At 60.7% G+C, this 14647-nt stretch overlaps 3 protein-coding genes across 7 annotated transcripts; 2 read left to right on the plus strand and 1 right to left on the minus strand.

Moving 5' to 3' along the window:
• The first annotated feature begins 50 nt into the window (after positions 1 to 50).
• Positions 51 to 5880, plus strand: GNL3L (G protein nucleolar 3 like). 2 transcript variants are annotated; one of them, XM_083881429.1, is made up of 15 exons: positions 51 to 167; positions 251 to 288; positions 400 to 504; positions 749 to 829; positions 1061 to 1144; positions 1220 to 1346; positions 1440 to 1543; positions 1619 to 1763; positions 2188 to 2275; positions 2991 to 3168; positions 3822 to 3964; positions 5144 to 5274; positions 5345 to 5442; positions 5516 to 5687; positions 5788 to 5880. In XM_083881429.1, exons 1-15 carry the CDS (start codon positions 155 to 157, stop codon positions 5838 to 5840), a joined length of 1560 nt encoding a protein of 519 aa, XP_083737555.1. In that variant the 5' UTR covers positions 51 to 154; the 3' UTR covers positions 5841 to 5880. The 2 variants fall into 2 exon arrangements, with proteins under 2 accessions (XP_083737555.1, XP_083737554.1); XM_083881428.1 differs by having other exon boundaries at positions 1220 to 1543.
• Positions 5881 to 6899: 1019 nt separating this feature from the next.
• Positions 6900 to 9177, plus strand: LOC310921238 (non-structural maintenance of chromosomes element 3 homolog). Of its 3 annotated transcripts, XM_083881351.1 has the most exons (11): positions 6900 to 6942; positions 7080 to 7135; positions 7295 to 7366; positions 7468 to 7531; positions 7644 to 7723; positions 7804 to 7898; positions 8006 to 8085; positions 8153 to 8195; positions 8277 to 8339; positions 8869 to 8983; positions 9073 to 9177. In XM_083881351.1, the coding sequence occupies exons 2-11, from the start codon at positions 7094 to 7096 to the stop codon at positions 9133 to 9135; spliced, it is 717 nt and encodes a 238-aa protein (XP_083737477.1). In that variant the 5' UTR covers positions 6900 to 6942; positions 7080 to 7093; the 3' UTR covers positions 9136 to 9177. The 3 variants fall into 3 exon arrangements, with proteins under 3 accessions (XP_083737477.1, XP_083737476.1, XP_083737478.1); XM_083881350.1 differs by lacking the exon at positions 6900 to 6942 and having other exon boundaries at positions 6949 to 7135; XM_083881352.1 differs by lacking the exon at positions 6900 to 6942 and having other exon boundaries at positions 6949 to 7135; positions 7295 to 7354.
• Positions 9178 to 9201: 24 nt separating this feature from the next.
• Positions 9202 to 14582, minus strand: PFKFB1 (6-phosphofructo-2-kinase/fructose-2,6-biphosphatase 1). 2 transcript variants are annotated; one of them, XM_083881349.1, is made up of 14 exons: positions 13894 to 14582; positions 13308 to 13433; positions 13124 to 13220; positions 12947 to 13013; positions 12745 to 12819; positions 11860 to 11916; positions 11604 to 11725; positions 11321 to 11528; positions 10760 to 10897; positions 10572 to 10676; positions 10366 to 10495; positions 10216 to 10278; positions 9437 to 9501; positions 9202 to 9310 (listed from the first exon to the last, which is right to left on the minus strand). In XM_083881349.1, the coding sequence occupies exons 1-14, from the start codon at positions 13919 to 13921 to the stop codon at positions 9251 to 9253; spliced, it is 1341 nt and encodes a 446-aa protein (XP_083737475.1). In that variant the 5' UTR covers positions 13922 to 14582; the 3' UTR covers positions 9202 to 9250. The 2 variants fall into 2 exon arrangements, with proteins under 2 accessions (XP_083737475.1, XP_083737474.1); XM_083881348.1 differs by having other exon boundaries at positions 10760 to 10906.
• Positions 14583 to 14647: the final 65 nt, after the last annotated feature.

Raw genomic sequence — 14647 nt, forward strand, 5'->3', positions numbered from 1 at the left:
TACTGGTGCGCCATCTTGAGCGTGGCTGCTGGTCGCCATGTTGGGTGTGGCTATGAGGGAACGCTGCCGCCTCGCCGTGAGCCTTTTTACGCTGCCCCGGAAGTGGCGCCACTAAGCGGCGCCAGGGATCCCGGCGGCGTGGGGAGCCGCAGCCATGACCCGCTCCCGTGAGTTCGGGGAGGCACCGGGAGGGCTCGGGGGGTTCTGGGGACCCTCCCAGACCCCGAGCTCACCCCGCCCCTCCCTGCAGGACGACAGGTGGAAGCGTCCCGGAAGAAGCGCGTCCAGGTGAGCCCCAGGCCGGTCCGGGGCAGGGAGGGAACCGGGCGGGTTTAGGGGTGCAGCTCTTTGCCCCCTCCGTGTGTTCCCCCCGTTTGTGACCTCCCGCCATGTCCCCAGGCCCGGCGCAAACGCGGCGGGATGAAGAAGGACCCGGGGGTGCCGCAGCTCGGTCGCTTCACCGCCTTCGTGCGGCAACAACAGAGCAAGACCCGGCAGAGACCGGTAAAGAGCCTGCGGGGGCGTTTTGGGGGTCACCCCGAGGGGAGGGAATTTTGGGTTGTCCTCCAGATGCGACCCCGGGAGGGACTCTGGGGTTTCCCCGGGGTATTTTGGGGTGTCCCTGCCGAATTTGAGTGCAGGATTTTGGAGTGTTCCTCTCATTGTGACCCTCGAGGGGGCAGTTTGGGGTGATCCCTCCCAGCCTGACCCCGGGGTTTGGGGGGTCTGACCCCTCCGTGTCCCACAGGTGCTGAAGGTACAGAAGAGATCACACCTGGCCCTGCACCTGGCGGATGCTCTGCAGCGACAGCAGCACTTCCAGAGCCAGGTGGGGCTGGGAACACCAGGGGGGAACTCCCTAAAGAGTGGGGGGATTCCCCTGAGAGTGAGGAACCCCCCGAGGTGGGTGGGGGGGGGTCTCCTCTAGGACAAGGGACTCCCCAGAGGACAGGGTGGGTTCCCCACACAGGAAGGATTCCCCGGAGAATTGGGGAATCCCCCCAAAAATCGGGGTGTCCCCCCATGGATGGAGGGGTCCCCATAACACAGGTGCTCCCAGGAGAAGGAGGAAGAGGAGGAGGAGCTCCCCCAGCCCCCCCAGGACGAGGCATCGCTGCGACAATTCGGGCGGGAGCTGCGCAAGGTCAGTGCCGGGGGTTTGGGGCGATTTTTTGGGGGTGAGGGTCTTTCCCCCTCACCTGAACCTCAATTCTGGCAGGTGCTGACGGCGTCTGACGTGGTGCTGGAGGTGCTGGACGCCCGTGACCCCCAGGGCTGCCGCAGCCCCCGGCTCGAGGGGGCCCTGAGGCCCCAGCAGCACCTCGTGCTCGTCCTCAACAAGATCGGTGAGAGGATCTGGGGGGATCCTGGCATGGATTTGGGGGTTTCCCTTGTCCCCACAGCCCTGGGGGCAACCCTGTGTGTCCCCCCACCCCCAGACCTGGTGCCAAGGGACGTGGTGGCTGCGTGGCTGAAGCACCTGCGGGCCGAGTTCCCAGCCGTGGCCTTCAAGTCGTGCACGCAGCAGCAGAGCCGAAACCTGGTGGGTGTTGGGGGGCCCTGGGGGGGTGGGGGGCTCAGGTGAGGGGGTCCCCCTGACCCCCCTGTGTCCCCACAGAAGCAGAGCCGGGGGTCAGCAGAGACAGCCCCCGAGGAGGTGCTGGCAGGGGGGGCCTGCGTGGGGGCCGAGAGGCTCCTGCACATCCTGAAGAACTACGGCCGCTGCGGAGAGGCCAAGACCTCCATCACCGTGGGGGTCGTGGGTGAGGGGGCTGGGGGGAGTTTGGGGGGCTGGAAAATGGTGGGGTGGGCTGGGGTGGTGGGTGAGGGGGGCATAGGGGGGGCGTTTGGGGGGCTGTGGGTTGCGGGGGGTGTGTGAAAGGGAGGCCTGGGGTATGAGGAGGGACTTGAGGGGGCTGTGGGATGAGTGGGGGGCTGGGGGGACGTGGAAGGCTGTGAAATAGGAGGTTGGGGGGTATGAGGGGGGCTTTTGGGTGGCTGGGAAAATGTGTGGGGCTGTGAAATAGGAGATAAGTGAGTGGGATGTGGGGGATTTGGGTGGGCAGTTGAGGGGCTGGGGGAATGTGGGGGGTTGTGGGGCTGGGATTGAGTGGGGGGCTGTGAAAGGGAGGGCTGGGGGTTAAGTGGGGATTTTGGGGTCCCCCCCTGACCACTCCCCCTCCCCAGGGTACCCCAACGTGGGCAAGAGCAGCCTCATCAACAGCCTCAAGCGCAGCCGAGCCTGCGTGGTGGGGGCCATGCCCGGGGTCACCAGGTGAGCCCCCCAGGGCTGGGCTGGGCTGGGCTGGGCTCACAGTGCCCAGGGGGAGTGGGAGGAGCCTGGGTTGACCCTGCCCAGGTGTGGGTGTGCCCCAGGGAGCATCACTCAGGTGTGTGGGTGTGGTACAGGGAACCCTGCCCGAGCGTATGGTGGGTGTGGCACACAGACCTTGGCCAGGTGTGTGGTGGGTGTGGCACAGGCACTACCCATGGGTGTGGCACAGAGACCCAGGTGTGGATGGGTGTGGCACACAGATCCCAGGTGTGGATGGGTGTGGCGCACACACCTTGCCCAGGTGTGTGGTGGGTGTGGCACACACAGCCCAGGTGTGTGGTGGGTGTGGCACACAGACCCTGCCCAGGTGTGTGGTGGGTGTGGCACACGCAGCCCAGGTGTGGATGGGTGTGGCACACACATCCCGCCCAGGTGTGGATGGGTGTGGCACACAGCCCAGATGTGTGGATGGGTGTGGCACACGCAGCCCAGGTGTGGATGGGTGTGGCACACACATCCTGCCCAGGTGTGGATGGGTGTGGCACACAGCCCAGATGTGTGGATGGGTGTGGCACACACAGCCCAGGTGTGGTGGGTGTGGCACACACAGTCCAGGTGTGGATGGGTGTGGCACATAGACCCTGCCCAGGTGTGGTGGGTGTGGCACACACAGCCCAGGTGTGTGATGGGTGTGGCACGCTGACCCCGCCCCCAGGTGCCTGCAGGCCGTGCAGCTGGACCGGCACATCCAGCTCCTGGACTGTCCTGGGGTGGTGCTGGACTCTGGGGACCCCCCGGCCGCTGCCCCCCTGAGGGGGGCCCTGGCCCCCCAGCGCCTGCGGGACCCCCTGAGCCCCGCCTGCGCCATCCTGCGCCGCTGCCCCCTCCAGCAGGTGCGTGGGGACCCCTGGGGGGCTGAGGGTACCTTGGGGGGCCCATCACCACAGCAGTGGGGAGGGGTGGGTTCCCAATTTGAGGGGACCCCGTTTTTTCAGCTGAATCCGCAGATTTAGTGCTCAGCTCTTTGGGGGGATGTCATCTTGATCTTTTTCCGTCTTCTAATATTGGCATTTTTGTAGTGGAGTTTCTTGCATGCTTTTAAGTAAACAAAAGTGATTTTTGGAAACTACATTCATCTCTGTAGGAATTGATATTTTATCAATTGTTCCTCCTCCAGAAGAGAGGAATTGATATTTTATCAATTGTTCCTCCTTCAGAGAGGAATTGATATTTTATCAATTGTCCCTCCTCCAGAGAGGAAGTACAATTTCCAAAAATCGCTTTATGTTTACTTAAAAGTCTGTGAGAAACTCTACTATAAAAATGTAAATATTAGAAGGCTAAGAAAGATCAGGGCAAAGGTGGGGGGGGGATTCAGTGACCCCCCAAAATCGGGTCAACATTGAGGGTCCCCATAGCACTGGGGAGGGGAGGTTATTAAATGCTTTTAAGCATTTTCACTCCTATTTGGCCACAGAAAAGGGGCAAGGTGACAATCCCCTGCGTGTCCTTTTCCCCCCCAAACCCCGCTGTGTCCCCCCCACAGCTGAGCGAGCTCTACGGGGTCCCCCCCTGCGCTGACCCCCTGCAGTTCCTGGCCCACCTGGCCCGGCGGCAGGGCCGGCTCCGCCCGGGAGGGCTGCCGGACGCCAACGCCGCCGCCGTGGCCCTGCTGCGCGACTGGACCAGGTGGGTCAGGGAGGGGGGTGATTTGGGGGGGGTCTCCACACTCTGACCCCATTTTGGGGGGCTGGAAAGGGGTTTCTGCACCTTCCCCCCCTTTTCAGGGGGGCTGGAGAGGGTCCCTATACACCCTGACCCCATTTTGGGGGACTGGGAAGGGGTTTCTGCATCCTCACCCCCTTTCTGGGGGGACTTAGAAGGGGTTTCTGCACCTTCCCCACCCTTTTCGGGGGGGCTGGGAAGGGGTTTCTGCACCCTCACTCCCTTTCTGGGGGGCTGGGAAGGGTCCCCATACACCCTGACCTCATTTTTGGGTACAGCAGGGGTCTTTCCACACTCTCTAACCCCATTTTGGGAGGTCTGTATGGCTTCCCTATGCCCTGACCCCTTTTTTGGGGACAGGAAGAGTCTTTCCACACTTTGTGAGCCCCTTGTTGTGGACCAAAGAGTCTTTTCAGACCCTGTGACCCCTTTCTGGGGGGCTGTGGGGTCCTTCCCACACCCTGACTGCCCTTTATCAAACATCGGAGCTGTTTTTTCATACCCTGTGATCCCCTTTTTGGGGACTGGAGGGGTTTTTCCACCCCCTGTGACCCCATTTAGGAGGGGCTGCAGGGTCCTGCCACACCCTCAGCTCTGTTTTTGGCAACGTGAGTGGTCTCCCCACACCCTGACCACCATTTTTGGGGACAGGAGGGCTCTCCCCACACCCTCAGCTCTGTTTTTAGGGATAGGAGGGCTCTCCCCACACCCTCAGCTCTGTTTTTTAGGGTCAGGAGGGGTCTTCCCACACCCTGACTTCTGTTTTTGTGGACATGAGTGGTCTCCTCAAACCCTGACCACCATTTCTGGGGACAGGAGGGATCTCCCCACCCCCTGAGCTCTGTTTTTGGGGACAGGAGGGCTCTCCCCCATACCCTGACCACCATTTTTGTGGACACGAGGGCTCTCCCCACGCCCTCAGCTCTGTTTTTAGGGATAGGAGGGCTCTCCACACGCCCTCAGCTCTGTTTTTGGGGACAGGAGGGCTCTCCACATGCCCTCAGCTCTGTTTTTAGGGATAGGAGGGCTCTCCACACGCCCTCAGCTCTTTTTAGGGATAGGAGGGATCTCCCCACACTCTCAGCTCTGTTTTGGAGGACAGAAGGGCTCTCCCCACACCCTGACCCCCCTTTTCCCCCACAGCGGGAAGATCTCATACTACACCCACCCCCCCAAATCGCGGGGGGTGCAGCTCGAGGCCCAAATCCTGCCAGCCCTGGGGCCAGCACTGGACCTGGAGGCTCTGGAACAGGGCGATGCCGAGGCCCTGGCAGGTGAGCAGCACCTGCTCCCCGCTCCCTTCACCCCTCAGAGACCCCCCAACACTCACCTGTCCCCCCACAGCTGTCCCAGTGATGGTGACGGGGATCGGGCTGTCCCCGCTCAGTCCTGAGGAGGAAGGGGAAGGAGAAGCCATGGAGGACGACAGCGGCGACCCGGAGGTGGGAAGGGATTTGTTGAGGTGGAGATTGTTTTTTTGGAGAGCAGTGGGTTAATATTTGACCCCCTCCCCAGTTTGGCACGATGACAGTGGAGCTCAAGCCCCGGGTGAAGTCGGGGGACACCAGGGGGGAGTCAGTGCCCAGAGCCCCCAGTCTGGAGGAGGTGGCTGCACTCCCTGCTCTGTTCCAAGGCCAGGGGCTGCAGGCAGCTGGGAAAAGGAGAAAAAAGCTGCAAAAAAGAGCAGGTGAGTGAAGAAGTGAAGACACCCCCTTTTCCTGACCCCCCCCCCCCCAAAACCTCCCTGACCACCTCACTTCAAATTCCTGATCACTCCTGTCCTGCAGAGAAAATCGCCACAAAGCTGTCGGAGACGTTGGAGGCGGCCATGCAGTTCTGAGGGATCAAAAAATTAAATTAAAATATTATGTTTAAATAAGAAACGGTTAAAAAAAGCCTTTTTTTAGAAATAAACTACGGGAATAGGGGTGCTATAGGTGGGGTTTGAGGGATCTTTCAAGTAGGAGGTTGAAATGTGGAGGCTTTGGGGGTGTCCCTGTGGGGGTTTTGGGGGGTCTCACCCCATCTTATAGCTGGGGGGCGGGAGTGGGGACGTAGAATCCCCCCCACACACTTGAGGGTACCCTGTTTTTACAGCTGACTCAGCAGATTTAATGCTCAGCCACTTAGTGAATCTCAAAATTAGGTTCAAGGGGAGTGATGAGCATTGAGGCTGTACCCCATTATCCACCTCCACAGCTCCCCAGTTCCTACAGCACCCAGTGCCCCACTTTGACACTAAATGAGCATCCCCCAACCCTCCAGAGCACCCCAAAAGCCACTTCGAACACCTCACACACTCCCTGAGGTCCCACAGCTCCCCAAAACCCCCTTGTACATCCCCAAAAAACAACAAGGTGCCTCCGCAAACCATCACCCTTACCCCTCACGGCACCCTCAGCTCTACAGGCAGGGGATGAAGGTTCCTCTGGGATTTTGGGGTGCCCTCAATATCCCAGTGCCGGGCTGGGTGTGGGCACGGGCACCGAGCTCCCCTCAGCCTCTGCCGCCATTTTGCCGCCTCTTCTTCCACCTGTGGGAAGAGCCGCGGCAGCGTGTTACAGGTGGTGGTGGCAGCGCAGGTGTTTCAAATAACGGTTGTTAAGCTGAATGGAAGGGCGAAATGGGCCATTGAGGGTGATTTTTGTGTGCTTTGCGGTTTTTTTCCAGGGCCATTTTGCGCCGTGAGGGCGGGGGGGGGGCGCGTGCCGCTCTTTTCCCGCTTTTTTCGCCACCTGAGGGGAGGGGAGGGAGGGTGGAGCGCGAGACTCGCACGGCGGGGGGCGGGGCGAGCTCGGGGTCTCGGCCAATGGTGATGCGGGGATGGGATGGTAGGTGGGGCGAGCGCCGGGATGGACCAATGGGAAGCGGGGCTGGCGTGGGCAGGGCCGGTGGGTGTGGGCGGGGCCGGCGCAGTCGCGGGCGGAGCGCGGTCGGTGACGGTTCGTGTCTGCGCCGGGTCGTTGGCCGGGCCTTGCAGGGGGTCTCTGCGGCCCTGCTGAGGGTGGGACGCGGGGGACGGCCTTAGGGGTGTTCTCGTCGTGGTTTTAGCCCGCCTGGTGCTTTTTTTTTCTCTCAGAGCTGCTGTGAGAAATGTCCCAGCGGAAGCGCAGCAAAGGATTCGGCTCCTCTCAGGTGAGAGGTTGCTTCTTCCCCCTTCTCCACTCATTTATTCTTCCCTTCCCGCCTGGCTCCTCTCATTCTCCCCGCCTGGCCCCTCTCATTCTCCCCTCCTCTGTTTTGGTCCCTTCCCCAGCATTAACTTCTCCCGCTTTCCCTGTCCTTTCCACTCAGATGACCGATGGGGAGGATGATTTCATCCCGACCCAGACGGAGCGGCGCTCCCAGGACCAGGTGAACCAGAAGGTGGATTGCGGTGATCCCCTCTCTACCCGCTCCTGGAGTCCTGTGTCTGCATTCTTCTGTTATCAGCCCGCTCTTGGCCTTCCCTGCTAATTCCCCCACAGGTGAGTGAGCTGGTTCAGTTCCTGCTCGTGAAGGACCAGAAGAAGATCCCTATCAAGAGAGCAGGTACGTTTAGGGGAGCCCCCTTTCCACGGCGTTTGGACCCCTAAATCCTTGCTGGCCGTGGGGAGCTCAGAGTTCCAGGCTCCCTCAGCGGTTCCTTCCCTGTTTCTTGTAGACATGCTGAAGAATGTAATCCGGGAATACAGGGATGCCTATTCTGAAATCGTCAACAAGGCGGGCAAGACCCTGCAGGAGGTGGGAGGAACAGGGTAGGGGAAGGGGAGGGTTTTAGGGAGAAAACGCCCCGTGGATTATTAACCCTTGTCCTCCCACAGGTGTTCGGGCTGCAGCTGGTGGAGATCGACTCCAAACGCCACACCTACATCCTCATCAATAATCTGCCCTGTGCTGAGGGCAAGTACCTGTGCAGGTGAGGGGCTGCTGCTGGGGGACTCCTGGGTGATTTGAGGAGGGGAACCCCATCAGTGTGTGCCCCCCACCTCACCCACATGGGTGACACACCAGTGTTTGCTGCAGGGACGAGGAGAAGGAGAAGATGGGGCTCCTCTTAATCATCCTCAGCTTCATCTTCATGAAGGGCAACTCAGTCAAAGACAGTAAGTCCTCCCTCAAACCCCACCGTACCCCCCTTTACACCCCACTCACTGACACCCCCTTTTCCAGGTGCTTTGTGGGAGTTCCTGCATCTGCTCCGTGTGTACCCAGGGTAGGATATGGGGGGACACACATGGAATGTGGGGTGGGATGGGGCTGCTCAGTGCCACCCCTCACTAACCCCCATCCTCAGGAGGCAGCACCAGGTGTTTGGGGATGTTCGGAAGCTGGTGACAGAGGAGTTTGTGAGGCAGAAGTGAGTCGGGGGGTCCTGGTAGGGTTTTGGGTGCTTTTGGGGTGCGGGGTTTGGGGTGTGGGTTTGGAGTGCGGGATTTGGGGCCCAGGGTTTGGGGTGTGGGTTTGGGGTGCAGGTGTGGGGTTTGGGGTGTGGGTTTGGGATGCAGGGTTTGGGGTGTGGAGTTTGGGGTGCAGGGCCTGGGGTTTGGGGTGTGTATTTGGAGTGCAGGGTTTGGGATGCAGGATTTGGGGCCCAGGGTGTAGGGCATGGAGTTTGGAGTGTGGGGTTTGGAGTGCAGGGTTTGGGGTTTGGAGTGCGGGGTTTGGGGTGTAGATCAGGGTGCAGGGGTCCCCCCATCCCTCCCGGTGTGCCCAGAGCAGCCTTGGCGCCAGCCTTGGCCGGGCTGTTTATACCACACCGCAGAGCAAAGCCTGCAGCCCCCACGCCCCACAGCCTGAGGGGTCCCTCGTGGGGCTGGGGGAGTGCTGGACACCCCCCTGCACACCCCAAAACCTGCAGGGAGGGGTCACCAGCCATCCCTCCGCAGGTACCTGGAGATCACCCCCATCCCCCTGACGGACCCCCAGGAATTCAAATACCAGTGGGGGCCACGGGCAGAAAAGGAGATCTCCAAGAAGGATGTGCTGAACGCTGTGGCGAAGGTGAGGCCATGCTGGGGAGGCATCTCTGCATTTTTGGGGGGCTCCAGGGCTCGATTTGATGCTCCCTCCCCCATTTTTCTCCCACTCAGATACAAGGCAAGGACCCCACATTCTGGTCAAGCCAGTACAGCGAGGCCGAGGCCACCCGCTGACCCCCCAAAATAAAGGCACCCCGTTGGTGTGCAGCCCCCCGATCTCCATGCTCAGTGCTTGGTTGTACAAGGTTTAATTTTGGGGAGGGGTCTCCCTTTGTCCCTAAGGGACCCCTCAGAAGTGCTCGGGGACAGTGTTGAGGGCATCGGCTGCAGTGCGGTTGATGTCGACGTTCTGTGGGGTGAAGATGTGGGGCTTTGGGGGATCTCCCCCAAAATCTAACACCTCCCTCAGTTTATGGGGGATTTAATGAGATCTGCACCCTCTCTTTGGGGTGGATATGGGGGTGGGGGCCCTCACCTGGGGTCGTGCCCGGTGGGTGTTCACTGCCTCGATGTTGAGGAAGATGGACTCGACTTCACAGCCTGGTTCCAGGGGAAGAAGGGACATGGCTGCAGCTTGGTGGGGGGGCTTTGGGGAGGGATTGTCCCCATTTTGTGGAGGGACACTGGGGGTATGGTCTTCTCTTGGGGGAAATTGTGATCATTTTTAGCTGGGACACTGCTGGAACAATCATCTTTTGCAGGGGAAGAACTGTCCCCATTTTGGGGTGGGACAAGGGGAGCAGTCCCTTTTCGGGGGGGATTTGTCCCCATTTTCAGGTGGGATACTGGGGTTGTTTTTGGGGTCTCTTGGGGTGGTTGTTCCCTTTTATGCTGGGACTGTAAGAGATGGTCTCCTTTGGGGGGAATTGTCCCCATTCTGGGGAGGGACTCTGGGGAGAAAGTCTCAGTCTCATTTCTGGGGGACTTTGTCCTCATTTCTGGGAGGGACACAAGGGGGAACAGTCTCCTTTTTGGGGGGATATTGTCCCTGTTTTGGGGAGGGACACAAGGAGATACAGTCTCCTTTTTGGGGGGACATTGTCCCCATTTTGGGGAGGGACATGAGGAACAGTCCCCTTTTGGGGGGGATATTGTCCCTGGTTTTTGGGGGGGACAGTCTCTTTTTGGGGGGATATTGTCCTCATTTTGGGGAAGGACACGAGGAACAGTCCCCTTTTGGGGTGATATTGTCCCTGTTTTGGGGAGGGACTATGGGGGGACAGTCCCTTTTTGAGGGGACACCACCCCACTCACCGTAGGCCACAGGGGTCAGCTTTAGCACTGTGTGCAGGGGGCACTTGAGGTAGGGCAGCTCATCTGGGGGGGGATTTAAGAGCATGAGATGGGCACAGCAGCAGGTCTGGGGTGTCCCCAGCTGTCCCCTGCCTGTCCCCAAGGCCTCACCCGCGCTCTTGTCCAGGAAATAGGCCAGCAGGCAGCGCATCACAGCCTGGTGACACACCACCAGGACGTTCTCCTGCCGCTCCAGCTCCATGATGACAGGCTCCAGCCGCTGCACCAGGTCCTCGTAGGACTGGGGAGGGCAGTTAGGGGGTGTCCCCAAACCCCTGATCCCCCCCAGATGTCCCCCAGGGGGGTTTTGGGGGTACCTCTCCCTTGGGGTAGCGATAGCGATACTTGTCCTGATCCCGCAGCGCCAACTCCTTGGGGTAGCGCTCCTGGATCTCCTCGTAGGTCATCTCCTCACAGACCCCCTGTGAGGGGACGGCGGTGTTAGGGGGCGTGGGGGGTGTTTTGGGGGTTCCCCTCTCCCCAAAAAAAAGGGTGCGTGGCTCACGGCGTCGATCTCGTTGAGGGCTTTCCACTGCTCGTAGGGCACGCCCAGCGCCTCGGCCGTCTGGATGGTGCGTTTCATGTGGCTGGTCCACACCTTCAGCTCCCGGATGTTCTGGCTGCGGATGAACTGGGCCAGCGCCTGGGCGTACTGGGAGCGGCGGGGAGAAGGGTTTGGCCACTGCGTGTGGCTTTCCCTGGCTCTGTCCCCTCTGGGCACAGCCCTCACCCCATAGCAGGGGATGGAGAGCATCGGCGTGTGGCTTGGACAATTCGCGCCAGGCTGTGATCACCTGGGGTGACTCTGCTGGGTGTGGCCTCCTTTAGCTCCGCCCCACACCTCACCTGTTCCCCCCAGCCCCACCTGGTACCTTTGAGGGGGCATCCCTGCGTCCTGACAGGCTGAGCTGGCTCTGATCCCACCCATTGCCTACAAGGGGACATCCCTGTGTCCCCCAGGTGTATTCCCTCAGGTTGAGCAGCTCTGACCCCACCCGAGAACATCCCTGTGTCCCCCAGGTGTGTCCCTGCAGGTTGAGCTGGCTCTGACCCCCCCCAGCCCCACCTGCTGCCCACGGGGGGACAGCCCCGAGTCTCCCCCGATGCGTCCCCACAGGTTGAGCTGGCTCTCTCCGTGGCGGCTCAGGTAGATGGTGCGGGGCGTGACGTGGATGTTCATCAGGTAATAGACAATGCGGCTCTGCACGTGGCCCTGCACCCGGTTCGCCAGGTACCGCACGCCCACGTCGAAGATCTTGATGTAGGACAGCCCGCTGGGGGGAAAATGAGGGGGGGACAGGTCAGGGCAGGCCTGGAGGGGTGTGGGGGGGATGTGGGGTGGGGGTCACCTGTCCAGCTCGTCGTCCAGGGGCTCGTAGGTGGCCTTGTAGCACTCGATGCGCTTCAGGAAATCGGCCACCGCCTCGTCCTGCCCGCGGCCCTTGTAGTCGGGGCTGCTCAGCTTCACTTGCTGGAGGATTGGGGGGAGCACGGCTTTTTGGGGGGCACACACAGCTTCCCTACATCTCCCAGCCCCAGTTGTCACCTCCAGGTCACTGTTGTCACCTCCAGGTCCCTGTTGTCACACCCTGCCCAGGGTCTCACCTTGATGTTTTCCTCTATGATGGCGGGGTCGTCACAGATGGACTCGACGAACAGAACCTGGAGAGAGAGGGAAAAGAGGGGGGCACCGGTGGCTCCCCCATGCTGTGACACCCCCCAAACAGTGCCACCACCTCCCCATGTTGTGACACCCCCCAAACAGTGCCACCACCCCCCCCATGCTGTGACACCCCCCAAACAGTGCCACCACTTCCCCATGTTGTGACACCCCCCAAACAGTGCCACCACCCCCCCATGTTGTGACACCCCCCAAACAGTGCCACCACTTCCCCATGTTGTGACACCCCCAAAACTGTCACCTCCCCATGCTGTGACACCACCAAGTTGGTGCCACCCCCGTGCTATGGCACCCACAATGTCACCTCCCCAAGGACACAAGGTCACATTTGGTCCTCCCCCCAAATTGTGGACACCCCCAAAACAGTGCCAACACCCCCCAGAGTCATTGTCACTGCCCTCACTGTGCTGTGAGCACCCCAAAACACTGTCACCCCCCCAAGTCACTGCAGGAGTGTCCCTGTGTGCTGTAGCCCCCCCCCCCCCCCCAGTCAGTGCCACCCCCCTCCCCAAATTGTGGATGTCCCCAAATCGGTGTCACCCCCTCCCTCCCCATGTTGTCACACCCCCAAATCAGTGCCACCACCCCCAAAGTGGATACCCCAAAACCATATCGAGGACACCCCCAAAACAGCATCAACCCCCCTCATCCTGTGTGGACACCCCCATATCAATCCCCTCCCATCCTCTGGGTACCCCCAAAACAGTTCTACCCCTCCCAACATGCTCGAGACCCCCCCGAGCGGCACTTCCACCGCCTCAAATCTATGAACACCCCAAAAATACCTCCTGAGCCCCCCCATACTCTACCTTGTACCCGTTTTCCTTGGCAAACTGCAGGATCACATCCCGCCGTTCCCGCGTCGTGTTGGTGGCATCAAACACCTTCGGGTGGGGGGGAATTGGGGGAGAAATTTGAACTCCCCCAAAATATTTGGGGAGAAGTCGTTTGCGACTAATTTAATTGATTTTTTTTTTTTTTTTTTTTTTTTTTTAAATTTAAAACTCTTACCGCCACCTGTCCCTCCCCGGAGCTCAGGTAGGTGTGGACATCATTCAGGGCGGTCAGAGCGCAGTGCCTGGGAATTTGGGGTTTGGGGGTGCAGCTCTCTCAGCTCTGACCTCCCAAACGCACCCCAAAAAAATGCCCCTCCTCCGAAAAACAAAAAAAACCACCAAAACCTCTAACCTGCGGATTTCCACCCCCTCGGGGTTATCGTGTCGAAAGAACTCGTAGTTTTTGTAGCTGGGGACGGCTTCTCTCCGGTACTCACCCACATTGAACCCTGCAGAGGGAACCGGTGGCCCGGGAGGGGTTAAGGGGGATCTCCAAAATTTTCAGACGTCCCTTCCCCACCCCAAAAATCACTCACCCCGTGTGGGGGTGCCGATCCAGTTGAGGTAGCGGGTGAGTTTTTTGGAGATGTAGGTCTTGCCGCGGGCAGGTAACCCCACCAGGATCACCATGGTGGGGCAGTTGGTGAACTGGGGCACGGAGGCTGAGGGAGGGGGGGGGAATTTGAGGGGAGGGGGGGTAACAGCATTTCTACCCCCCCCCCAGACCTCCCTAATTGCCTTTGCACCCCCAAATCCCTCCTGCACCCCAAGCTGGGGTACAACAGCCTACCCTGAGTGGGAAATCTCTGCTCTGTGTTTCCCTATGGGTGTTTTGGGAAGGATTTTTCCCCCCCAGCACACGTGTGTGTTCTCTCCCAACACTCAAATTCCCAAATTCCGCTCCCCCACTTAAATCCCCGTCTCACTCGAGGGGTGCAGAGGGGAACCCACTTTTGTTTGTTTATTTTTTCCGTGTGGGGGGGCGAAGGAGGGGTGGGAAATCCTTCCCAGCCGCTCCGATGTCGCCGCCATGTCCCTGCCTCTGCCCCCGCCCCCGCTCAGTGTCCCCGCGGTCACCCTCGGTGTCCCACCCCCTGGGAATTCACCTCCTGTCCCTTGTACCTGGGATTTTGGGTGATTTCTCCTCCATTTTTGGGGTGTGGGGTGGTGCCCGGCGGGTGCTGGCGGTGCCCCCCGGGAAGGTCGGAGGTAACGTTATACCCTGGCTGCTGGCCGGGCTGGGAGGGACAAGGGGGGGGACAGCGGGGCCCCCCCGTGGGGACTTGACCCCGTCACCTTGGGGGCTCAGCCGTGTCCCCCTGGGGCTCCTGGTCCCATCCCTCGGGGGGGTTTCAATCCTGGAGTCGTGACCCCCCCTCCCCGAGGGATCTTCTCCTCTGGGGGGTCCCAATCTGGACCCCTTTGGGGGGCTGGAATTGTCCCCCTGGGGATCCCAATCCCACCCCCCTGGGGGACCGGATCATGTCCCCTCAGGATTTTGTGCCCATCCCCTTTCTTTGGGGTCCTGGTCCCCCTCCCCTTGTGTCTCAATCCTGTCCTTTTGGGGGGTCCCAATTTTGGCCTCTTGGGGTTCTCGATCCTGGGGATGAGGAGGAAAAGAGGGTCGGCACCCCCCCCCCCCCCCCCAATGGGATCCCTCCGCACACCCCTGTCCCCCGCCGCTCTGGGGGACCCTCAATGCCTGGGACACCCCCCTCCCTCCCCGGGCCGGGGGGGCTTCCCTGACCCCCTTCCCTGGAGCTGGAAACCCCCTTATCCCGCTCCCCTCCCCCCGGGATTCCCCACTGGTGTCCCCCGCCCCTGCCGGTCCCTCCCTCGGCCCAGCCCACGGTGTCCCCCAGGTTCTCCCGGTCCC

The sequence above is a fragment of the Zosterops lateralis genome (assembly GCF_965231275.1).
Source record: "Zosterops lateralis genome assembly, chromosome: 33".
In the NCBI taxonomy this organism is placed as follows: Eukaryota; Metazoa; Chordata; class Aves; order Passeriformes; family Zosteropidae; genus Zosterops; species Zosterops lateralis.

Coding starts and splice junctions, on each gene's coding strand:
- PFKFB1 (XM_083881348.1), bottom strand. CDS start 13,921: ATGGAGGAGAAATCACCCAAAATCCCAG. Junction 13,434..13,893: donor GAAATCACCCAAAATCCCAG/GTACAAGGGACA, acceptor CCCCTCCCTCAG/CCTCCGTGCCCCAGTTCACC. Junction 13,221..13,307: donor GATCGGCACCCCCACACGGG/GTGAGTGATTTT, acceptor TTCCCTCTGCAG/GGTTCAATGTGGGTGAGTAC.
- LOC310921238 (XM_083881351.1), top strand. CDS start 7,094: ATGTCCCAGCGGAAGCGCAGCAAAGGATTCGGCTCCTCTCAG. Junction 8,086..8,152: donor GGGCAACTCAGTCAAAGACA/GTAAGTCCTCCC, acceptor CCCCTTTTCCAG/GTGCTTTGTGGGAGTTCCTG. Junction 8,340..8,868: donor GAGGAGTTTGTGAGGCAGAA/GTGAGTCGGGGG, acceptor ATCCCTCCGCAG/GTACCTGGAGATCACCCCCA.
- GNL3L (XM_083881428.1), top strand. Junction 289..399: donor CCCGGAAGAAGCGCGTCCAG/GTGAGCCCCAGG, acceptor CCATGTCCCCAG/GCCCGGCGCAAACGCGGCGG. Junction 2,276..2,990: donor GCCATGCCCGGGGTCACCAG/GTGAGCCCCCCA, acceptor CCCCGCCCCCAG/GTGCCTGCAGGCCGTGCAGC.